The 26,553-nt window shown below is 40.5% G+C and overlaps 1 protein-coding gene across 1 annotated transcript in view; it reads left to right on the top strand.

The window, feature by feature from the left end:
- Positions 1 to 26,553, top strand: part of LOC136858414 (sialin) — a 442,086-nt gene that overhangs the window by 379,984 nt on the left and 35,549 nt on the right. Inside the window, exon 7 of the mRNA XM_067137938.2 lies at positions 15,868 to 16,017. Coding sequence (XP_066994039.2) covers positions 15,868 to 16,017 — 150 coding nt within the window. The remainder of the gene's footprint in view (positions 1 to 15,867; positions 16,018 to 26,553) is intronic.

Here is a 26,553-nt window from a genome sequence, read left to right as displayed (position 1 = left end):
TGCTATGCTGAACACGGGCCTAGTAGGGGTTGGGAAGATTGGAAGGGATAGGAAAGGAAGCCGCCGTGGCCTTAAGTTAGGTGTCATCCCGGCATTTACCTGGAGAAGAAGTGGCAAACCATGTAAACCCACTTCGAGGATGTTTGAGGTGGGAATCGAACCACTCTCTTCTCAGTTGACCTCCCGAGCCCGATGGATCCCTTTCTAGCCCTCGTACCACTTTTCAAATTTTGTGGCAGAGTCGGGAATCGAGCCCGGGCCTCCGGGGATGGAAGGTAGTCACACTAACCACTACAGCACAGAGGCGGACTCATCTCGACCATCGAGTGGGAACTCGTCTACAATCTCTCCTGCTGGGAACATTTCCGAGAATGATCAGTTTTTCTATGCTGTCATTCCGACATTGCATAGTGTGCCCAAAGAATTGTAATTGTTTTCATGTCGATGATAATTCTGGTGTTGAGATTGTTTCTAATGGAATCACTGATACGAAATTCTCCCCAAGGCGTGCGAACATTCTTTTCCAGCCCCACATTTCAAAAGAATCGATTTTCTTCAGGTCTGTAACACGAAGAGTTCATGTTTTGCCTCCATAGAGGAAAACTGAAAATACCAGACTGGATACTACTCTTTTTCAGTGTTAACAAGATAGAGCGATACTTGAAGATGTCCGTGCTGGCTACTTTTTCGGCTCCATCAACAATAATTAGTTTGGTCTTGTTCATGTTAAATTGTAGTCCCATTTGAGTACTGACATTTTTGACACGAGAAATGAGCTCTGCCATTTTCTTCTCATCAGTAGCAATTAGTGTAGTATTTTCTGCATGAGGAAGGTTGGATATTTTCTCACCACCGACAGGAAACCCACCACCCCATTCCTGAAATGCAGCTGTTATGGTGTAACATAAATACTGAAGAGCACTGGTGACAGTATACAGCCCTCCGGACACCTTTCTGGATCTTGAAATTTGCCATTTATTTTAACTATAGCTCAGTTGGCTTCATACACATTTCTTATCACTATTACTATATTATTATATTATTCTTTCTTTCTTAATCTTTTTACCCTCCAGGGTCGGTTTTTCCCTCGGACTCAGCGAGGGATCCCACCTTTACCACCTCAAGGGCAGTGTCCTGAAGAGTGAGACTTTGGGTCGGGGGATACAACTGGCGAATATGACCAGTACATCTCCCGGGCAGCCTAACCTGCTATGCTGAGCAGGGGCCTTGTGGTGGAATGAGAAGATTGGAAGGGATAGACAAGGAGGAGGAATGGAACTGGCCGTGGCCTTAAGTTAGGTACCATCCCGGCATGTGCCTGGAGGAGAAGTGGGAAACCACGGAAAACCACTTCAAGGATTGCTGAGGATGGAATCGAACACACCTCTACTCAGTTGACCTCCTGAGGCTGAGTGGACCCGGTCCAGTCCTCGTACCACTTTTCAAATTATGTGCCTGAGCTGAGAATCAAACCCGGGCCTCCGAGGTTGGCAGGTAGTCACATTGTCAATCAATCAATCAATCAATCAATCAATCAATCAATCAATCAATCAATCAATCAATCAATCAATCAATCAATCAATCAATCAATCAATCAATCAATCAATCAATCAATCCTGATCTGCATTTAGGGCAGTCCCCCAGGTGGTAGATTCCCTATCTGCTGTTTTCCTAGCCTTTACTCGAATGATTTCAAAGAAACTGGAAATTTATTGAACATCTCCTTTGGTAAGTTATTCAAATCCCTAATTCCCCTACCTATAAACGGATATTTGGCTCAATTTGTCCTCTTGAATTCCAGCTTTTCCTTCATATTATGATCTTTCTTACTTTTGAAGACACCACTCAAACTTATTCGTCTACTGATGTCATTCCACGCCGTATCTCCACTGACAGTTTGGAACATACCACTTAGTCTCCCAAGTCTTCCCAGCCCAAACTTTGCAACATTTTTGTAACGCTACTCTTTTGTCGGAAATCACCCAGAACAAATCGAGCTGCTTATCTTTGTTTTTTTTTTTCCATTTCTTGAATCAAGTAATCATGGTGAGGGTCCCATAGGCTGGAACCATAATCTAGTGGGGGTCTTACCAGAGACTTATATGCCCTCTCCTTTACATCCTTACTACAATCCCTAAATACCCTCATAACCATGTGCAGAGATCTGTACCCTTTATTTACAAGCATATTTATGTGATTACCCCAATGAAGATCTTTTCTTATATTAACACCTAGGTACTTACAATGATCCCCAAAAGGAACTTTCACCCCATCAACGCAGTAATTAAAACTGAGAGGACTTTTCCTATTTGTGAAACTCACAATCTGACGCTGTTTATCATCATATCATTGCCTGCTGTCCATCTCACATTATCGAGGTCATTTTGTAACTTATGTATTACTCTGTACAGAATAACATCAACTGCAAACAGTCTTATCTCTGATCTTTACACATATCATTGATATACCTTATATAAGAAAACATAAAGGTCCAATAATACTGCGTCGAGGAATTCCCCTCATTATTACAGGGACAGATAAAGCTTCGCCTACTCTCTGAGTTCTATTTTCTACACCTCAGAGGCGGACTATATTATTATTATTATTATTATTATTATTATTATTATTATTATTATTATTATTATTATTATTACTATTATTATTATTATTATTATTATTATTATTATTATTATATCGGAAGCAGAATATTCCCGGTAGTAAAACTTACAGCTGGCGATAATGTTGTAGTGGGAACTGATCCTGGTGTAAGACTGTTATAAAGACGAGGTTCTTTATCAATAATGGATAAATCTACATGGATCACTTGTTGAAATGTATGAAATGTCACGATCAGATTATTTTTGGTTGAAGTCAGATTGGTGTCATGCTACGACTGCCTCTATTGGGCAACTGGATAGAAAACATGGGGTCTAAAGAGGCTCATAACCACTCCGGGTTATCTTAATGGTGCTGAATCTCTTTGAAGTATCACTATTAAAATGAAATAGATCGTATAATGAAGCGAGTTAAAGCATTTAATGTAAGGAATCATTACAGTGTTATTCAGCTAATCATGAATGAACTGTTCACATTTCCTTTCCTTGTACATTATCACGACTATTAAACTGTTTATTGCAACTTCCGTCCTCTTACTATTACGCATCCTTTCCAACTTATGCCACGTGCGTCTGACGGTTTCCTTGTTTGGATATACCACTGGACTGACTTGTCATCATATTTGCTGCACGTAGTCTATTTTGGTCGTAGGAAGAATTTTCTGCATCTCTCTCTTGCACAATGCATTTATGCATTTCCTTAGTTCAAGAGGAAATGCTATATACAGCATATAAAGCGTTTGAAAATAATATTGAATGTGAAAGAACCCTGCGTCGTGTGCAGTAACGTTTTTTGTATATAATATTCCAGCTTTCAACACTAGCTTAAACTTCGAAACTCGATTAAGGCCTTTCTGATCATTATATCTTGCACTATTCAGCGATTTTAGTCTGCAACTCTATTTTGCAGCACATAGAGCTACGTACTCTTACAGACACAAAAAGTGATCGACTGAAAATGTCGAGTCTCTGAGTACAAACACGACCAAAGAGATGGAGCACATCATCATAGATATTTCTTGACTAGTTAATACTTATTCACACTTTATAAATAAATGGGTAAACTTGTAAGATTTTAGAACGAGTTTAAATGTCAGTATTTCCCGCAAAACAAGTTTATAACTACGTGACTGTTGATAAGCTATCGGATTTACGTGGAATGCGAACCAGAAGGACGTGCAGCCTACATTGGCCGGGATTAGGACCGTGACAATATCCCTCGGCTAATACCTTTCCATCTACCTCTACAAATTGCCCTAAACACTGCTTGTCATTTTCCTAACTTAATAGAACTACGCAAATACTGGTAAAGCGTCTATTGGACAAATATGTTAAACACTCTTCTTCCTGGCCCTTTTTTATGGTCGGATGCCCTTCCTGATTCGAACCGTTTGTGAAGGGATATATTCACTCCTGAGACGGTTGGTAGTATGCAGATGAAGAGAATGCATTGAGACGAACAAAAAGCGCAGTCCCCGAGCCAGAAGAATTAACTGTACACAGTTAAAGTCTTCGGCGGTAATCAAACCCTGGACCCTCTGAACCGAAGGCTAGTACACTGACCATTCTGCCAAGGATTCAGAAATGCATGCTAGAGAGTAAGACAATAAATATATTTTAGAACAGTTTTTGTGTCCGAACGTGAAGTATTATCAAACCGAGTAGTTTTTCATGCCGGACAGATAATCAGGAGCATTTTATAACCTGTACATTGAATACCTCTACAGTTCACAATAAAGTAAAGCCTACCAATGATCAGCGATGGCTCAGGCCCTAAATAGAATCAAGTCAACAACCTACTTTCTTCGAATTAGATCGTAAAACTCTTGATTTCTACTTATAATATCCACTAGGTAAGTAATGTTCGCAGCTACCATTAGAATATTTCTCTCAGCGTTGCAGAACTTGAAGCAACTGTCCAGAAAGGCAGGGTTGCAGTTTGTTCCTTCTTCATTTCGATGTGTATAGTTATGGAGTAACCAAGGAAATCTAGGTGAAATTTGGAAAATGAATCACAGTTCAACGAGAAGAAACCGGTCTGAGGTTGATGAATGGTAACTTGCTAGACAGTCTTGGTGAAGGAGCATAAGAGGAAAAACAAATCTAGAAGAAGGGGAATGGGAGGCAGCTGAATACAGTGAGGTTTATACATTGCTTAAGAAAATCTATACCCTCGCCCAGTTTTGCGACCTTGATTTTGTGTCCCATGTAATGATGGGCCTTTGATTTTGCCTGGTAAGCTGTGTCATCTAAAGTTAAAAACTTCATAGCCGTTCCGTATTGAACTGAGATTCACAAAAGTAATTTAATATAATGGAATCCACCTTTTCAATACCGGTACATACAAATCTGTTGCACATAAATTATATTACAACATTTTTATTATCAAGGTCGCAAAACTGGGCAAGGATATAGATTTTCTTAAGCAATGTATAATACACAATTTAACACCAAATTTCCTTAAAACTACAGTGAGGTTTATCAGGAAATAGTAGATTGCATGGTGGTTTAAAACTTCACACTGGCACGTTAAGGTTTTCGGCGACAGATGAATTGGAAAGGACTAGGAGTGAGAAGTTAGCGGGCGCGGCCTTAATTAAGGTGCAGCCCTAGCAATTGTCTCGTCTGAAAGTGGGAAACCACAGAAAACCATCTTCAGGGCTGGTGATGATGAAATCTGAATGCATCATCTTCCGAAGGCAAGCTCATAGCTACGTGACGTGAACCACACAGCCAACTCGTTCTGTACATTAGATTAGGAAAAGTCTTGAAAGTGATTTGCTAGAATCTGAGGTTGTCCTTGTGAAACGAAATATGTCATTCACCGGATGAGTTGACCATGGGGTTAGGAGCGCGCAGCAGTGAGCTTGTATTCGGGAGATACTGGGTTCGAACCCCACTGTCGTCAGCCCTGAAAATGATTTTCCGTGGTTTCCCATTTTCACACCAGGCAAATGCTGGGGCTGTACTTTAATTAAGGCCACGGCCGATTCCTTCCCACTCCTAGGCCGTACCCATCCCATCGTCGCCGTAAGACCTATCTGTGTCGGTGCGACGTAAAGCAAATTGCAATATGTCATTCTGTTATTAAATGTGTTCATTCACAGGCGTTATCTACCATATAAATAAAGTTGTAGGGGATCCGCTGCCTGTAATTTCATTTATTTTGCCAAATTTTTGAGGAATGTATCCGTTTTAGGTTAACTCAAGACCGTATCGTGGTAACCTATTTAGCTTTCGTGTCTGTTTGCTTGGCTGTTTATTTGTTCCACCATAACGGCGAAACGGCTAGATAGATCTCGACCAAACTTCACACTGAAAGTATACTCATCCAGGAGAAGGTTTTGATATGCATATTATTTAAAAATCATTGAACAGACTGTGGATTTTTAGGAAGTCCATACGAGTTATTTGATACTTTTCTCATACAGTGTTGATTTTTTGTAAAATCCGTAGACTATATGTGACACACCCCTTTTATTTTAAATCACGTTTGTTATGTACATAATTTCGATTACTCTCCAAATAACAGAGAAAATTACTATTTCCTACGGGTTTCACGCTCTGTATTGAGTGACGGACACCCTCGCAGACCGACAACGAATCTACTGGTTACCATGACAACGTCTCTGGCTGCTTGCCAGAAGGGAAGTAACGTACTGTAATACCAATTTCGTCATCATTCCTGTAAACTCGTGCTTGTTCGTTGGATAGAAGGCGAGAGAGATGTCAAGCTGTCATTCTGTGAGATATTTCGGAATTCCGTTGGAGGTTGCAATGGTCTTCGAATAGTACTAACCATGGCAGTTTATCTTCCAACACTACCGTGGAGTGTAGCCAATTATTTCACACCGTAAGATTTTATGGCATTTTATATAATTTTTACTGTATTTGTCTTCTTCTTTATTCTCCGTTTTCTGATTTAATTTCTTTCCTCTACATTGCCTCTTTAGGTTTAGGTAATAACACCACAAGCCATCATCTTATCTGAATATCTAAGAATCCCTGCGCCTAAATTTATCCTCTCTTAATGCTTTCTTAAATCCGTGATATTTCATTTTTCCAATACATCCACATGATATTTATATATTTGTCCTGTCCGGCTGTCCTCAGTTATTATCATGTCAGTTTTTTAACAGTCTTTCTTCCTTAATTTTTCCGTATGTATGCGAGTACTCTTCCCGAAACCTGGACTCTCTTTCTTTTGAGTAATATTACGCACTATTTCTTTCGTATATTTTTTCCTTCGCACTCTAAGATTTCGCCGATTAAGTCACATAACGTACCGTTAACTGGAACATTTAGAGTCAGCAGGTAGGTTGTGACACTTTTGAGCATGTTGGTGCCTCTTACTATGGCAACTGAAAAACGAAGTGCCCTTGAGAAATGTTCGTTCAAAGTCTAAAAACACTAGTCGACGTCTAAGTCGTCTGAGAATGCTTCTTAGTGTGAGGCCGGTTTGAATGCGGCCAGATTTTGGAAGACATTTTGGAGACATGCTAATATCAGTCCAGATTCAGCTCGCAGAGAGAACGTTATTATAATGTAGGGCGTCTGAGGCTGACTTAATAATATTGCTTTACGTCCCAAGGTTTTCGAAGACATGGACGAACCGGATATGTTGTGCTTTAGGAGTTCATTGATGTACAGGTAGATCTACTGACACGAGTTTTGCATATTTCCAGCTTCCCGCCACTAACATCTCTTCACATACCATCGACGTGAGGCAGGATCAAACCCACTACCTTGGGGACAGCTAGCCGACGCCCTACTATCTAAGCCATTTAGCACAGCAAGACTGGTTCAGAGCACGAGGCGAGGCTCTGTGCCGACAGTCTTACGAAGAGCACTGCTCAATATGCCATGTGTGACACTGATCGTGAGACAAAGTTCTGCTCTGAGAAAATTAGATAGTGCCGTTTAAGTGAAACAACGTTGAATGCCCCCCACCAAAAAAAAAAAAAACCTGGTAAAAAGATCTTTTCATTTAGACGAGAGATTTCATCCACTGAGAAATATTTGCAGGCGTTAATAGACGACGAAATACAGATTGCTCAGCAGAAGTAGGAAAGACGGCCAGCTCAGCAACACAGATCAGAGACCTCTAATGATGACCACAAACGCTTAAAAGGGGCTAGAGGATTACTTGCAATTGTTAGAAAATTAAGATAAACTTCAAGTGAAGCTAGATACCTTACTGTTCCATGAAGTGCAGGACAGCGAAGTGGATTAGCATATAACCCTCTCATCTATTAAGTTCAGCACCTCAAGGTAGATCTCAAATGGAAGCACGAATCAGGAGGAATTTCCAATTCCTATGGAAAAATTAATTTGATACCTTGGTTTATTCATCAGAATATCAAATGTCTCGACATATACCAACTTTGAAAATTTTCTTCAATCTGTAAGATCCTACAATTGTACATTCCAAATCACTGGCTGACCGCATGTGGAGGAGTTGAAGACGATTAGAAGCCATGCTTGGTTCACAAGATCGGCATTGAGGCTGCTATAACCAGTCAACAACGGATATTGTAGTCTTGTTGCTAGCGTGAGAGGAATGTGACAAACGGATCTTTCCAGAGAAGGAAAGACTCTTCTAAAGAAAATATCTGCTCCTTCCTATTCTTATCAAATTAGCCTATGTTAAAGCGAGGTGAGATGATCCGTTGGCATTTATTTCGTCAACTAATTGATCAGTTCTTGGAAGACATTTTTTGCCAAGGTAGAGACTGTAAGGTCAGCCAGTATAAGAATACACGAAACGGTCTGAGATACACCTTCACCTTAAATATATCATAAATCAGGATAAGAGAGCTTTATTTCCAAGCAATTTCACCAGGCGACCTTGTAGCAAGTTAAAACTTGTAGGTCATATCCTGAGATGAAGAGCGCGGAAGAAACATCCACACGTGCAGCCACAGAATAAATTGTGCAGTTAAGATTGATTAAACGACTGTGACTGACGGTGGGGCTTCCTTGATATGGTAGAGTGCACGTATCTACCGGCTAATTCTTCTATTCCAGAAGTCTTGAAAGATGAGTCTTAAAAGGACCTTTTCCGGACCACAGTTATTATATCTTATCCTTGAAGAGCTGGACATGTCCAAAAGTAGTCAGAAAGCCTGGCGACACTTAAAGAGGCTTAATAATTTCATAAAAGCCCCTGTACACGCCAATTTGTCCCCAGATGCCATTGCTCATAAACATTTGCTCAGTGGAAAAATAAGTGGTTATATGAATAAAGTTAAAATAGAACGCCAAACAGACAAGGAGTTTAGCGACCTCACTAATAATATCACTCTAGAGGAACTAGAGAAAGACGTAAAGAAATCCAAAAATAACAAGGATACAGGTATTGCTGATATGAAAGTGAAAGAAATAAAACATTCTGGTTCCAGAGCAAGGAAGTGGGTTGTTGATTTCCTAAACAGTTGCTTGCAGAGTAAACAGATACCTAAGGCGAGGAGGATGTCTGGAGTAATAGCTCTTTACAAACCAGGTAAAGATCCGTTAGATCCTAAGAGCTAGAGGCAAATATCATTACTTTGTCACCTATATAAGATATTTGAGGGGGTCCTACTTGAACGCTTCACATCTAAAGTAGATCAACATATTATTCCAGAGCAGGCGGGTTTTAGATCCGGAAGGAACTGCACATCACAGGTGCACAATTTAACTCAGCACATAGAAAATAGGTTTGAAAGACGTAACATCATAGGAGTGGTATTCGTGGACCTTACAGCAGCGTACGGCACAGTGTATCATAGAACTTCGCTCACCAAGCTCTGTAATTTCACCAGAGACCATGGTTTCACGAAGATTGTTGAAACTCTCCTGCAGAACCGCCGGTTCTTTGTTGAGTTTCAAGAAAAGTACAGTAGGTGGAGGGATCAGCGGAATGGACTTCTCCACGGCAGAGTACTCTCACCAATCCTCTCTAACATCTACACGAATGACCAGGCGAGGATTTCCTTTACAAGTAGCTTCATTTATGCCGATGACCTGGCTTTAGCGGCCAGTGCGACGATTTTCAAACCACTGAAGTGCAGCTCTCAAATCCACTTAAGGATCTTTCAATGTACTAGCAGAAGAACCGGCTACTGAAAAATCCGGCTAAGACCTAGGTGTGTGCATTTCATCTTCGAAATCGAGACACTACTTGGCAGCTGTGCGTGACGTGGGAGGGTAAGCAAATGGAGCATTGTTTTACACCCAGGTACCTGGGCGTCACCTTAGATCGGACCTTAACATACAAGAAACACTGAGTTAACTCTGGAGAGAAAGTCTCAGCCCTAAATAACACCCTCCAGAAACCTGGCACGAGCAAATGGGGAGCCCATCCAACTGTGTTAAGAACCTGAGCTCTTGGTTTCAGTTCCTCTGCGGCTGAGTAGGCATTTCCTGTCTGGTTCAGTTCAGCCCATACGAAGCGGGTGGATACAGCCCTTAATGTAGCATGCAGAATAGTTACTTGGTGTCTGAAACCTACTCCCACTGACAAAGTTTAGTGTTTGGCTGGTACTGACATTCGGCGAGAAGTGTTTGCAAGGCAAGAGAGGTCGAAGATGGATCTCACAAACACCCACCCGTTATTCGGACATCGACCTCCACCCAGAAGACTGAACTCCAGGAAAAGTTTCCTCAATGTCTCCAAGGCTCTGTATAAACCAACAAGAACAGCACGTTGTGATATGTGGCGAGCAAAAACGGAGCATCTTTCTGATTGGATGGTGCCTTCTGAATCTCCACCCCCTGTTCATCATTTGGAAAGGACAACATGGAAGGCACTGAATCGTTTGAGGAGTGGAGTAGATAAATCTAAGGATAACCTAAAAAATGGGGTTATTCTGCGATTGTGGGGAGCAACAAACTACCCAGCACCTTTATGACTGTCAATCCTGCCCTGTTCGTTGTACACTTCAAGACTTGACTCATGCCAATGAAGAGGGAATTGCCGTTGCCCATTTCTGGGCAGACTTTGTGTGAAATATGTTTGTGACATAAGATGTACTTTGTTTTGTTTATATAGATATGAGGGGCTGCCTGGCCGAGGCGGTAAAGGCGTGCTCGGTTCGCCCGGAAGGACGTGGGTTCGAATCCCCGCCAGGAAGTCGTAAAATTTAATAAACGAGATTTCCACTTCCGGAGGTGCATATGGCCCTGAGGTTCACTCATCCTACACCAAAAATGAGTATCAGGTTAATTCCTGGGGGCAAAGGCGGCCGAGCGTAGAGCTAACCACTCTACCCCATCACGTGCCGAGGTTAACAATGGTAGAAGTCTTTACCTTCCACTCCTCCAAGGGCCTTCATGACCTGTACGGAGGTGACTAATGTATATGTTTATATATATTAAGTTTTTCAACACTCTGACTCGAAATGAATATCCTGAGAAGACACGATGGCTTTCTAGTAAGCGTCTTTAAAGGAAAAATATTTGGAAAATAGGAAGAGGAAGACCTAGGTGATGGTGGTGGTTATTGTTTTAAGAGGAAGGAAAACTAGGCACAAGGAAGATATACTTCGAGGATGTGAGAAACTTGGTGGGTTGTAAAGACTACAAAGAAGTGAACAGAACAGCAGGGCTGAGAGAAGAATGGTTGCAGCGACAAGCCTGTAGTGTATGAAGATGATGATGACCTTCATATATACGATTACAAGAATGAACGCAATATGTTACATGTCTAAATATTCCTGATCCGATCTTTCCATTACAGGTTCAAGGAACCCGAAGTGGGAAGAAATGTCGCTTAAAACGGCCAGTCACCCAATGATCGTCACAGCAAGTGTATTTCTCTTGAAATTGACAGCTCTCATGGACTTATTAATCGAAGGTCAAATATTTAGACAGACTATTTGCTTTATGTCCTCTGTTGAGTGACAGATGCGGGGTTTGCCTGCATTGTTACAGACTGAGGTTAGGATAGTAACTGCTGACATTAATAAGATCATTAGCTCTGAATTTTCAGAAAAATGTAATACCACAGAGTTTTCCAGCTTTGTTACATACTGTAGTTCATGGACTATGGGGATCTCTGATGTGGCTCGCGCCATATATGTAAGGCGAGCAATATTCAAAACGGTATTCGAGAGTTTTGATAAACTAAACACATATGGGGGCGATGGATAGTATTCTGACCAGTATTAGGAGTCCATCTACAGGAGGGTTATCAATGAGCCTGATATTTCCTCACTTCAGCATCCATATGGCATGTCCTCATCAGTGTACTCCAATCTAGCCCTGTGCAGTACAGTTTTTAGCTTTTGTGCCCAAATAGGATGTTGTCTAAAACATTCAAAACTTTTCCTGATGATGATTCACTGGAATTCCTTCTAGCTGGTGAATATTTTAAAATTACCCGCATTCGCACAAGAAGAACAGGGGAACGCCAGCAAGCAATTCTTCCTCGATATCCAATAGAACGGTAGAAGCAATATGATTCTGTCCTTTAGCAGCTTTTGAGGACTAATAAACTTTCCAAGGGGTAGAATAATTGCCTACAAACTGTTGTAGAACGCCATCATGTAAGTCCTTATTATTTCATAGCCGAACTGCAAAAGGAATACGCAGACACTGAAAAAGTACTAAACTAACTACTTCTTCTTCTTGTAGTGCCTTCTCCGTTACTGAAGGTTGGCCACAAGCACAACGAAGTTTGTACGATGTTCGGCTGTCCTCAACAGTCTACTAGAATCTAGTCCTGTCCAATCCCGTAAGTTCCTCAGCCCAGAGTGTTTCCTTCGACCGCGACCACTCCATCAATTTTATCCTGCATAATCAATTTAAGTAGGTTGTGCTTTTCATTCCTCATACCATCAGCTACGATACTGCGCACAATGTCTAAGACTTTCTCTACCTTTTTCGGCACTAAAAATTATAAATTTTTTCTCCTTTGCCGTCGTCAGCTAAACGAAACGGGCTGTCGTTATTCAACCTAAACGCCTCTTCATTAAGAATTACCTGGGCACTTGTTTTTGGCTCTACTTGAAGTCCGCGTGCATGATTTCGTTGCCGACGCATTGTTCTTTTTAAAGTTTCTTGAGCTAGCATATCAGTGACAAAGCCGTAGCCCCTGTTACGCAGATCACCCAACTCCTGCACATACATCTGTGATAGTGGAGTCGCTTCTTCTCTTGCTCTCTTCTTTGCCTCTTGAACCTGCTTTTTCACTGTGAAGGCCGCTTCTTCAGGTGGTCCACGCTGATGAGCGACGGTATGAAGTATTTCTTCGCCTCTTGTCCTCAGCTGTCCTTTACACTTGTTCTTCTCCTTCAGACACACCCAGCTGACGATACCAGGTTGACTCTCCCTATACTTTCTGTACATATAATCTTTGTAAGGTGCACAGCGATTTTCCTGATTTGTAACTGTCACCTCCATTACAGCTCACAATAGTAAATACAGTACTCACACCAGAAAGTTTCGGTACAGAATGGTGTTTGTGTCTGAAGGTATCAAATAATGCCCGAGAGAGAAAAATGTTGATCAGCAAGGAGCGAGCAGGTGCTCAGGCAGGTTAGCGGGGATACCCCGAGATTAAGCTAACGAGGCCCACCCCCTGTTGCAGTGACCGTAAATGTCCTGTGACAACTGGGGAATTTCCGTGAGTGGGCATAAGTTTATCTCAGTGACCGTAAAAGTCCGGCGACCGCCAATGTTCGGCAATCGCAATTGTCTGGCAACCATTTAAAATCCCGTTTATGTGATTACCCCAATGGAGATCTTTCCTTATATTAATAGCTAGGTACATGCAGCGATCCCCACAAGGAACTTAAACCCCTCAACGCAGTAATTCAAACTGAGAGGATTTTTCCTATTCGTGAAACTCATAACCTGACTTTTAACCCTCCTTATCATCATATCATTGCTTGCTGTCCATCTCACAACATTGCCAAGGTATTTTTTTAAGTACTTTTGTAGGGTATTATATAGGCTTCAAATGACATTTTATTTTTCTAAATCGATATGAAGGTTCCGAAATTGTAACGACTGAAGAGTGACGGCTGACTTCATAGAAATGTTTTTGGTGTCAAATTATAGTTTAGGAGATATTCTTTTCAACTATGTAATTACACTGAAGATATCGTAAGTAGATACCTTTGTCGAAAAATAGCGTCACGTTTTCTGACGGGCGTTTCAGTGCTAGTATACGCCCGCCGCAGGGCCGAAAAACAGGTTTCCACGTCAAAACTTAAAGATTATTTTGAGTCGAAAATGAAAATTGTTCCGAGGTATCTGTGGAACAGCAGAGGTGAAAGAAGGTGCGGGGGTGAACGGGCCTCAAAATACGAAATTAAAGTTAAGATAAAATTTAACAAGGTTATATTTTCTTTTCAAAATCAAGAAATAACAAGCATGGCAGGTACAGAGTAGCAAGGCAACAAAAGTACAATTACAGTATTTACAGGATTTGGGCTTCGAGCCCCGAACTCGCAATTCTTGGGCAACTAGCCCAACTTTACCCCAAAACAAGTTTTAACAGAGGGGCAGAAAACCCCATTCATGCCCAGGAGCACTTGCTCTAAATTACACAGAAAAGCCTCCTCGAGGCATACAACACTCAATTTTCAAGAAAGAGCCACTCGCTCTCAAACCTTAAGCCTATCAAAGGCCACACCAAATTCTACTTTCAAGTTGTCCTCCACGGACACGAAAACAGGGGTAAAATACCCAACCTACTGAGGCCTATTAAGTAAGGAAAGGTTAATTACGTGGCCTCTAAAATACCAACTTGAGAGGAGGCGTTCTTGCACTCCTAACACATTTTATATAAAACCTACTTGGCACTAGGCCGTTACTGCAAGGGCTAATCCCATAATAAAGAGGTGACTTTAGAATGAAACAATTTACATTACGTTAAGGAAGAAACGGTAGAGAAAAAAATAAGTTCACCTCAATGCAATATGAGTGGGAGCTCGAGAAGGTTAAGCACTCTCTATCCCAATATGCAGCTTAAGAGATAATAGATAATAAGAGTCTTTACATTTTAGGGAAAGGTTACATGGTGGAAAAGCATCGGACCTGCCCCGAGAGTTAAACTGCTGAGCTAGCAAGAAAAGAAGTTATTAAACGGCCATTACCTTGTTGTTGAACTGCTGCCCGAAGAAAGAGGCGCTTCCCGCCCCCTGCTACGTACTTTACACACCAAAAGATGTTACTGGAGTGGCGCGGAGACCCGAAAATCAGCAGTTTATATACTCTCGCGGAAAGTTCGAGGCGTTTCAGGAATGAGTACACCCGCCCACAATCATTTTATTGGCTAGGGTTAAGCAACATATCCCCTTTGGGGAAGATACACCTGATTGGTCATAAATTAACTAAATAAATTCGGGATTGGCTAAATTCAAAACAAGGGGAAAGAAAGGGTTAATATTGCCAACTTAAACCATGACTGCAAGAAATTTAACAAAGAACAAACTTATGAATTCAAATTTTTTCCAAAAAACAGTTCTTTCACTTCGCACTAGGGTGCACCATTGTAGTTCTTCAGTAGTGTCCTCTAGAAGAGAAAGTTCACACTTCTTACTACAGGCAAAACAAAAATACATCGAAAACGACCCATTTCAGAAACTTCAAAATTTCCAAGTAGTGACATCTTCTGAGAAACTTGAAAATTAACACCTTAGATAAAGTTCAGACTTCCTCCAGTAGGGGAGTTTCAACTGGCGCAAAGTTTGAATTAGCGACGTGGAGGTGTACCGCCCGGTACAAAAATAATTACTTACTTGTTAAAAAACTAACAGAAGCAGGCAGGACATAAAATGTAGACTAGCCAAAGAAATAATATTGAAGGTGAAATTGGTAAGTGGTTTCACAAATAAAGAGAAACTGAATCAAGTTGGTTAGATAAGACCGATGACCAATAGGAGATACATGCTAAGACATTCAAATTTGTTCAATTGGTTCTTGAAGGAAGTGTAAGTGTTGAGAATGGATGGGGCAGACCAAGATATGAATGTGACAAACGAGTGAGAATTGATGAGCGATGCAACAACGGCAAGGGTCTAATTATACTTTGAATTGTTTATTGCTTATTCCCCTTGATGTCCGAAATCATTAATTTGAATAAATTCGGTTCTAGATTACTTGCAGACTGAATGTATCTTTATGTAGATACCTTCAAATTTGAATCAAATCTAACTTAGGACAGTCAGCCTTTTATCTATTTCAATGTTCTTTATTAAACTGTTTATTTCTTTATTTCTAGGGCCAGTTTATACGCTTATATTATCACTGAACATATTTGCAGGTACCTCCAGTTCCTTGGAAGCGTTTGATGTTGTCAGGGCCGGTATGGGCCTGCTCCCTAGCGAACCTCGGCAGTCAGTGGGGACAGGCTACATTGCATCTAGCAGTCACCAAATATCTTAAATTGGTCTATGGATTTTCTCTAACATATGTAAGTAACACAAGATTCGTAATGGTAATGACTCCTTAGCTTTTGATCAGGACAATATTCTGACACGTAAAGCATGTAGATTATCATTACTCGAGACACAAGTGCAAGTTCTTTCTCTTCTTCTCTTTGTAAGATACGAGCACCTGTAGCGGTTAAAAAACTTTTGTCGTTAACGAACCAACGTGTAGGGAAATTCTTCCCATGTTGTGCACCTCACTTCAGTCCAATAAGTACAGTAGAGTCTCGTTAATCCGAACTAATTGGGACCAGAGTCTGTTCGGATTACGAAATTTTCGGATTAACCGGAAAATATTTTCTAATAATAATCTTATCGTTTTTACATCCCGCTAACTACTTTTACGGTTTTCGGAGACGCCAAGGTGGCGGGATTTTCTCCCGCAGGAGTTCTTTTACGTGCCAGTAAATCTACTTACACGATGCTGACGTATTTGAGCACCTTCAAATACCACCGGACTGAGCTAGGATCGAACATGCCAAGTTGGGGTCAGAAGGTCAGTGTCTCAACCGTCTGAGGAAATAGTTTCTGCAATACAGTACAGTACAGTACATACTGCAATTTGAAACGTCCATTCTTTAGCGTTTACTGAAGTGATGTTTATGAGACGCTGGTTTAACACTGCATCTTCGAGTAGGTTCCAATCACTACGGCAAAAGAAACTAACACACTTTGTAAAGATAAACGGCCAGTGATTGATGGTTTATGATGAGTAATTATGTTTCCATTCAGTTATTCTTGTAAAATATGACTAATAAAATGCAAGTAAATCTTCATTTTATAATATGTTCTTTCATTTCATTAAGGATATTTTTAAAAAGATGAATATTTAAGTTCGGATTAACCGGACTTTCGGATTAACGGGGTTCGGATTAACGGGACTCTAGTGTATTACCATAATTTCTTTTAGTCTACCTTGCAAACCTCTGACTCTACGAATGGCTAGAACAAATGCACTGACATCCAGAGAAGTTACCTGAAGTGAACCGATTTCAATTTTTTCACTTAAGGACGCAACTAAGATTGGAAGACAATATTTTGTAGCGTCTTCAAAGAATGTCATTTAAGTCAGGCATCGTCAATCGAGAGCGAAATGCCTTCGGAGCCAGTTTGCTCCCCGCTCTCGAGGAACGAGAGCAGCTTAGCGAGCAAGTAGGGGAAGAAGTAGGGGAAGTGCATGACGTAGTATGTACTCAAGGCCAGTCGCGCAAGTACAGTACGGCCACGGCATGCAACCCGCCTGATTGCTGCTCTCTTGTTACGTGACAAACACCCGTCCCGAGCGGAGCAAGTAGCACCGGCTCCCTAGAGCAACTACATGATGACGTCTGATTTAAGTTATCTAAATTTAAATTAAACATAAGTAAACAGCGGAACAGTTACTGCAGTTTGAAATTTCAAATTACGTAAGTTAAAGACAAATATGTAAATCCGTCTGCATTTAAAACTAAGCTTTATAAGAATAAATGACCACGAATATCAAAGGTTCTTAAGCAGACAATATCCGCATTTTCCCTATAGTTATGCTGTTATTTTATTTATTTAATACTACTAACAGAGATATTTATTCAATTACAGGAGGCATAGTCAATATAGGGTCTACATTCATTATTAACAATAACACTTCTGAGAAAGAACCTCGCATCTAAAAATAACAATATTGAAACGTTAAAAAATCATCAATCGGATTTTACGGTGCATTAATCATTTTAATATTCATAGTACGTATGACACCTAAATGACTTAATATCTAAAAATAAAATATAAAAGGAACAAATACATAAACTTCAGAGAAATGAATAATAAATATCCACAGCACAAAAGAAATAACTAGTCATACAATGACACCACTTAGAAAAACAACTAAACCTCTTGAAAAGCCAGGGGCAAGTAAAACAGAAAATACATATGTTTGATAAAAGAAGACATAGAGCAATCACTATCAACAAATTTGACTTGAAAGGGTTAAAATGGGGTTATATCCGAAATTTACCTGTTTACTAGTTTCTCGGTCACGAAATAAAATACTTCTTTTATGCACTAAAACATTCTCATATAAATACCTACAAATAAAATGTCTGCATTTCTTCAAATTCGACTTACAAGGGGTGCAAAGGGTTGTAAAAGCATATATTAAAAATTTACGTCTTATTTTGATTTTCTCGGCTACGAAATAAAATACAACTTTGACTTCGCACCAAAATATTCTGCAAATAAATGACCGAAATACAATTTCTGCATTTTTAAAATTAGACTTGCTAGGTGTGCAAGGGTTGAGCAAGCATACAACTTCCTTTTCGCACTAAAACTTTCTTCACAAAAGTACCTAAAATACAATTTTTGCATTATCTGAAATTCAACTTGCAAGGGGTGCGAAGGTTTGATGGACGGTATATTCGAATATTACCTCCTTTTTCGATTTTCACGGTGGGAAATGAAATACAACTCCGTTAGTGCACTAAAAATTCTTCATATATAAATACTTAAATAACATTTCTGCATTTCCTGAAATTCGACTTACAAGGGGTGGTAAGTGTTGAATGACGGTATATTCGAATATGACCTCTTTTTTCTTCAATTTTCACGGCTACGAAATACAATACAACATTTTAGCATTAAAGCATTCTTCATATAAATAACTAAAATGCAGTTTCTGCATTTATTGAAATTCGACTTACAAGAGGGTGCGAAGGGTTGAATAAGGGAATATTTGAAATTTACCAGTTTTTATACATTCTTGGTCGCGATATAAAGCGCAACTTTGTTTTGGCTCTAAAACATTCTTCATATAAATACCTAAAGTACAATTTCTACATTTCTTGATTTTCGACTTACAAGGGGTGCAACGGATTGAACAAGGGTATTTTCGAAATTTACCTCTTTTTTTCAATTTTCTCGACCACGAAATAAAATACAAATTCGTCTTTGCACTAAAACATTCTTCATATAAATGAGTAAAATACAATTCCGTCATTTTTGAATTTGTACTCGTGAATCAGTTATTTTTGATGCTACTAATATTATTTTATAAGTTGCTTTACGTTGCACCGATAAGCCGGGTATCGACTGCATCACAAACATGGTGTTACGCGTAACACAAACGAACGAGTTTGCCGCGCTCGAACAGATACGCGCAGTCCATACCCAGCTATACAGATAGGTCTTCTGGTGACGAAGGTACAGGAAAGGGATAGCAGTGGTAAGGAAGCAGCCGTGGCCTTAATTAAGGTACAGTCCCAGCATTTGCCTGGTGTGAAAATGGGAAACCACGGAAAATTATCTTCAGGGCTGCCAACAGTTGGGTTCGAACCCACTATCTCCCGAATGCAAACTCACAGCTGCGTACCTCTGACCACACAGCCAAATCGCTCGGTACTGATTTGTTGATTTCTAGCAAGAGATTACCCATAGAAGTATGTTCGCTTCCTACCTGCTCTGACTGGTGCATTGAGTCTACAATCGTCCGGTTCCATGGCTAAATGGTTAGCGTTTGGCCACAGAGGACCCGGGTTCGATTCCCGGTAGGGTCGGGAATTTTAACCATCATTGGTTAATTTCGCTGGAACGAGGGCTGGGTGTGTGCGTCGTCTTCATCATCATTTCATTTTCATCACGACGCGCAGGTCGCCTACAGGCGTCAAATCAAAAGACCTGCACTTGGCGAGTCGAACATGTCCTCGGACACTCCCGGCACTAAAAGCCATACGTCATTTCATTTTCAGTTTACAATCTACTTTGTATAAGACTTCAGCTAAACATATGTGTAAGCCTAGGGTAGCTAGAATGAGGAAGAGGTTATCAAGTCAGCAAATATTATTATGGGATACGAAGATTCTTTATGTTCTCTTTATATAAAAATGAATGTTTGTATGTATGTGTGTATGTTTCAAATGGACTCAAAAACTACTATAGCGATCTGGTTGAAAATTTCACAATTTGTTTTTATTACTCCTGGGAGGGTTTAGGAAGTGACTTGAACTAAATCTGATGGGTAGTTCGGCATGGGGGCTGAGAAGGGTGAAAAAAAAATAAGGGAAGGTAAGTAAAGCGCATGACAAGTCTGATCAGTGGGTTGCCTAAGCAACAGTATGTGAAGAATATTATGTGTTTCTTAAAACTTTTCTTCTTCTTCATTTTATTATTATTGCTCCTCTATAAATGGTATATAAAATGAAAAGTCCCCATTGCATAGAGGGTGAGAAAGAGTGAAGAAAGAAAATGTCGAATATGACAGAAATTACGGGTGAATGTGTGTGTACGTTTCAGCATAGTGTTCAAAGTAGATACACATATAACTTACTATCTAGGAAAAATGCTGTAGGGGCAAGAAACTTCTAGCACTCCTAAAGAAAGGGGTGAAATATAAAAATCCGAAAAATAACCGATATTAGTGGCGAGTTCATAGTCTTTGGGGTAGCTAAGATGAACCGTGACACTGTGGATGCCGTTTGAACCAAAGTTCATTCCCAATCGGGATGGTGGTTAGAAGGGATGAAAGGAATGTCCAAAATTACCGAGGTCATGGATGTGCTGTACGTGTGCATATTCCAGTATAGCTGTCAACCAAAAAATGTTCTCATATGACTTACTGTTTGGGAAATAAAACTATAGAGTGAAATCCCTTTATGGCGGGGCTGGAAAGGGCGTGAAATATTAAAATAATAGAGAACGACCAATATTAAAAGTGAAAACGATGTATGTTAATAAATATAGTTTTCTTTTGCACTTAGTTAAATTGTTTAGAAATATCTAACGCGATTGAATTAATAAACGCGGGCGAAGCAGAGGATGACTGGCTGTCACGTACTTGACTTCTATACTCAAGGTTGTAGAATCGAATTCTGACACAATTGGTAAGGCCTACCGTTTCAGGTGCTTAAATATGAAAGAGGTCAGCCTCTATGGTGTAATGGTTAGTGTGATTAGCTGCCACCCCCGGAAGCCCGGGTTCGATTCCCAGGTCTGCCACGAAATTTGAAAAGTGGTACGAAGGCTGGAACGGGAGTGTCATGGCGGACAGTGTATAGTCGCACAAAGCAAGGCTCCTGATCAGCGTTAAGTTTGAAGGTGTACTTTTGCAGTGTAAATAATTTGTGACGCTTATACTTTTCCCTAGCATTGTTGTGCGTATGCAGAAGTGTTAGTGACGTGATACGTGTGATTAACATCTGCCAGCAGACAAAAAACATGATGCCGCACAAAGTGAAGCAAGTGCCGATGGATAGCTTCGTGAAGCAAGCCGTCCAGGACGCGCTGTGTAGCAAGGACATCTTGATCACACTTGCCAACCTAATACAAGAGCAAGTGACAACGGTAGTAGTAAAACAATTGCAGGAGTCTATAGACTTCCATGCTAAGGTAATGGAAGACTTGCGGAGTGCTATCGAAGGGAGGGACAAAGTCATAGAGAGACTAGAGTCCCAGTTACAGGGAAAGAACAGTTCACGAGGCGCCACTGCATGCGAGTGTTCAGTGTAGCCAGAGTCCGCATATGAGAACACAGACGACATAATTTTAAATATCGCCGAGGAAATTGGGATCGATCTCAGTCTAGAAGACATTGATAGGTCACACAGGGTTGGGAAAAGAGAAGGCGGTCGTCCAAAACCAATAATAGTGAAGTTTGTGTCCTGTCGGAAGAGGAACGCAATGTTCACAAACAAGAAAAACTAAAGGGCAAAAACAAAACTATCCGAGAAGATCTCACTCCCCTGAGTCGACAGCTTCTCCAAGAGGCAATTACGAAGTACGGCGTGAAAAAATATGTGGTCGAAGGAGGGGGCAGTGGTAGTGAAACGAGGTGATAGGAAAATTCGAGTCACAAATCGCCAAGAACTAAACAGCATTAGTTAATCATGAGCCCAAGCTAAAACTAGGCGAAAACTAATTCATTAGGAAAATATCTAGAATTTGTAAATATTTGTTAAATTTTATTGATAACTTAGATTAGGCTTAACTAAATTCCAGGGAACTAGTTCAGTTAGTACTAGAAACTGTCAAGTTGGCTTTTCTTAGGCTAAAGGAAACAAATGTCTCTAATTACAGCCTGCAAATCCCCCCTCCCCAAACGCAGACCGTTCAAACTAAAACCACCCCTTCCCAAACCACTGCTGGCTGCCTCAGCGACATTCCTCCTGTACCTCCAGGCTCCCTGCAGGTGGGCCACGTGAATACACAGAGTCTTCTTTCCCATTTCACTGAATTCTCAGACATATTCTCTAACAACAAGTTCCATGCCATATTAATATCCGAGTCGTGGTTAAAACCAAGTATCCCGTCTTCACTGGTATGCATGGAGGGTTACACGTTGATAAGAAAGATAGAGTAGGAAAAGGTGAGGGAAGTGTAGGAATATATCCGCGCAAGGGTATGAAATTCAAAGAAATACGCAAAACGTCAAGTGAATTTCACAATGGACCGGAGTTTCTATTTACTGAATTACAAATTCACAGTGTTAAGTGTTTACTGGGTGTTGTGTTTCGTGCACCGAAGACGAAATATGTTTAAGACCTGGAGGAAGCAGTGCAGGAACTATTACCCATGTATGAGCATGAGAGTTTAACGGGCGACTTTAGTACTGACATGATAAAATGTGACTCTGCTGAATCTAGACGACTGAAAAGCATGCTTACATCACTCAATATGACGATCCTTCCCTTAAATCCTACACACCACACAGCTACTTCCCATACACTACTGGATTTAATTATACTTAAGAAAATGGAAATTGCAACACCATGAAGGCATTGGCCGTTTGTGTTAATCTTGATTTTCAAGATATGGAACGATGCCTTGTAGGTATCTAAACGATCAAAGTTTCAGACCCATTGGATTGTTGCTACAGGTCTCCCCACGTGATTGGTCGCGGAGGAATCAACTCCAGTATACGGACTCAGGTGTAGCGTAGTTGACTTGCAGTCTGTGCAGTGAAGTGTTCCCCGTCAAACATGCCTCGACGACAGAGAAGAGCACGCTATCAACAACTGTCGCCGTTTGAGAGGGTTCGGATAATTGGTCTGTGTGAGGCTCGATTATCGCTAAGGACTGTCGCTGCACGTGTTGGCCGACAGGCATCTACGGTACGACGTGTATGGCAGCAGTGTTCAAATGAAGATACCCACACTCGTAGACCTGGCACAGGCCCAACGCGACAGACAACTGTGAGAGAGGATCGCCGCATCATTCGGATGGCCCGGATGGAACCACATGCAACAGCAGCGCAAATTCGAGCACGTTACACAACAAACAGTTGGTCATCGCTTGCGTGCCGCTGGCTTACGAGCCCGTGTCCCTGCAGAAGGTGTTCCATTGACCCCACAACAGCGACGTGTAAGGCTGGCCTGTCGAGAGGCACACAGGGCCAACACCAAGCATTATGGTCTAGGAAGCTATTGACTTTAATGTGAAATCACAACTAGTGCATGTTGAGGGCACTATGACTGCTCGACAGTACGTTGATAGGGTACTCAATCCAGTGGTTGTCCCTATGATGACGAACATTGCTAATGGGATGTTTCAGCAGGACAATGCCCGGGTTCACACTGCACGCATCTCCAGAGAAGTTCTCCACGACATCACAACCTTAGAATGGCCCGCCAGATCCCCGGACCTCAGTCCTATTGAGCATGTGTGGGACATGATGGGCCGACAACTGGCCAACCGTCCTCAGCCACCCACAATTCTGGAACAACTGACCCGTGCAGTGCAGCAAGCATGGGCCACAATTCCTCAGGAAGCGATCCAGGGCCTTATTGACTCCATGCCTCGACGAATTCATCAATGTATTGCAGCTCGTGCTGGGCACATCCTATATTGGTTGTTGTCCAAACTTGCAGTCAGAGGGACCTGAACTTGTAATCATCGAAGCACAACCGAACACTCGTTCTGCATGTTCAATTGCAGCAATGTAGCACCATACCTTCTGGGTGTTGCAATTTCCATTTTCTTCAGTGTATTACACACAATACTGATAGAATGCAGACTCATGGACAACAGCCAGCTCCCGGACTTCCCAACATGACTTTATTTACGCAACATACTCACTGATATGCTCCAAATATGAGCCTAAATTAATTTCTTATCGAGACTTCAAAAGCCTAAATGAAGAGGCGTTCATTGAGGACGCACTCAAAACACCGTGGCACAACGTACAGCTCGTACATCACATTGACGACAAAATATCCTCGTTTAACGAACTACTTTTAGGACTGTATGACAAACATGCCCCCATACGGACAACACGAGTGAAACGAAAACCATCACCAGCTTACAAATATTATATAAAAATCCAACCGTAGACAATTTTAAAAAGTACAGAAAATTGCGTATTACAACAACTCAGACCATCAGCAATGCTAAGATACACTATACACATGACATCTTAAAAAACAATTCTGCCAATGTGTGGAAAATTCTTCGGGACACTGGTCTGACAAGAGAAAAATAAAACAGACGAAAACAACATTGACTTGCCATTAGGCGAATTAAATAAATATTTCTGCTCACAAAATTCACATACAGACGAACGGACTGAAAGGGAAACAATTAGCAGACTACATGCTAAAAGAAAACACGATGGAGAATTTTATTTTTCACCTGTACCTCGCAAACACGCCAGAGAAGCAATTCATGAAATAAAGTCAGAGGCTACTGGATGTAACGGAATAAATTTGACATGAATTAAAACACTTTCTGAAATTGTTCTCCCAACAATTACGCATATAATAAATACCTCACTCATGACGGTAATCTTTCCCAATATATGGAAAAGTGCCATAATTCGACCAATAAGAAAAATCAATAATCCAACAAAACCCGAAGACTTTCGACCAATTTGCACAATTCCTTGTCTTAGTAAAATATTAGAAAAGGTTAATAACCAGATAACAAATTACCGTAACAAACACAATTTACTCGACAAATGCCAGTCAGGATTTAGACCTAACCACAGCACTACTAAAAGCTACAAATGATATTCGAATAGAAATGGACAACGGACAAATGACTATCCTTGTACTTTTAGACCTAAGTAAAGCATTTTACTGTGTGGACAGCGAAATATTATTAGCTAAGCTACTAGAAAAATAACTTTCTTCAAGCGCCCTGACGCGGCTGCACTCCTATTTAATTGGGTGGCAGCAATGCGTGTCTGCAGGTACGAAAGTATCACCAAATAGGTTACAAAGATCTTTATAACCTATTTGGTATCACACTGGTTACAAACTGAAGTTGGCGTAGTTCAGGGCAGTGTTCTAGCGCCACTGCTATTTTTACTGTACTTAAATGACCTACCAGAACATATAAAAACGTGTAAATACCATTTCTATACAGATGACATTCAACTATATATACATACAAACCCGAAAGACATCCAACTAGACAATAACAAACTAAACGATGACCTGGAAAATATAAAAGATTGGACTAAAAATAATTATCTTAAAGTCAATCCATTCAAATCGCAAGCAGTCATAATAAGATTCAAAAATAATCATACAAAACTGAAAAGTGTTGACATTCCTCCAATCCTATTCCATGCAACATCAATACAAATAAACGAAACTCTAAAGAAACTTGGCCTCATTTTTGATACGTAACTTACTTAAACTTGACGGAGCACACGACAAAAATTTGCCAACGAGTATTATTTTCTTTGCACTCCCTTAAAAGCTTACGGGATCTCCTTCCTCTAAATACGAGAAAGTTACTTGTTCAAAGCTTAATTCTACCCATCTTTGATTATGTAGACGTAATACACAACAACTTAAACACCACACTTAACGCTTAACTTCGGCGGGCTTATATTACATGCGTCCGTTTTGTATTAAATATGCCCAGGTATTGACATATATCACTCTGTCTTGAATAGTTGCTGTGGTTATATTTGACGGAGAGAAGAAACCTTCACTCTGTTCCGCTTGTCCACAACGTCCTCCGTACAGACACACCAAGTTATCTGAAAACGGATCTTAAATACTTGTCATCCACAAACAGTATTCCTACAAGGTCAGAAACATTCCCTGCTGAGCTTCCCAATTTACCGCACGACAGGTTACGGCAACTCATTCATACCTGCAACCGTACGCTCCTGGAATTCCCTTCCGGCTGTAATAATTAGACATACATAGTAAAAAAAATATAGATGGTATTCAGACTTAAAAAATTAGCATTTAATTTTTTTATAGTAATCCCGGAAATTTACATTCTGTTTATAACTGAAATGAAAAACCTACAACCTGTTTTCCAGTCATTGACCGGGTTAGGGATGTAATGAATGAATCATATGTAGGCTATTAGTACGATGGGGTCGCCACTCCCAAAGTGATTTAGTAATGACTAGACCTGGGATTTTAGGCTCTAAAAAATTAGTTTTAGGCGCCTAAAATAGGTTTTTAAAACAAGTAAGTAGGCTTTTAAAAGAGAAAATATGCACTTAAAATATGTTTTAAAATGTGTGGATAGGCAGGAAATAGACTTTAAAATATTACAATATACACTTAAACTGTAACGTGATACTTTTT

The sequence above is a fragment of the Anabrus simplex genome, chromosome 1 (genome assembly GCF_040414725.1).
Source record: "Anabrus simplex isolate iqAnaSimp1 chromosome 1, ASM4041472v1, whole genome shotgun sequence".
NCBI lineage: Eukaryota > Metazoa > Arthropoda > Insecta > Orthoptera > Tettigoniidae > Anabrus > Anabrus simplex.
This window is presented reverse-complemented; position numbering and strand designations above follow the sequence as displayed.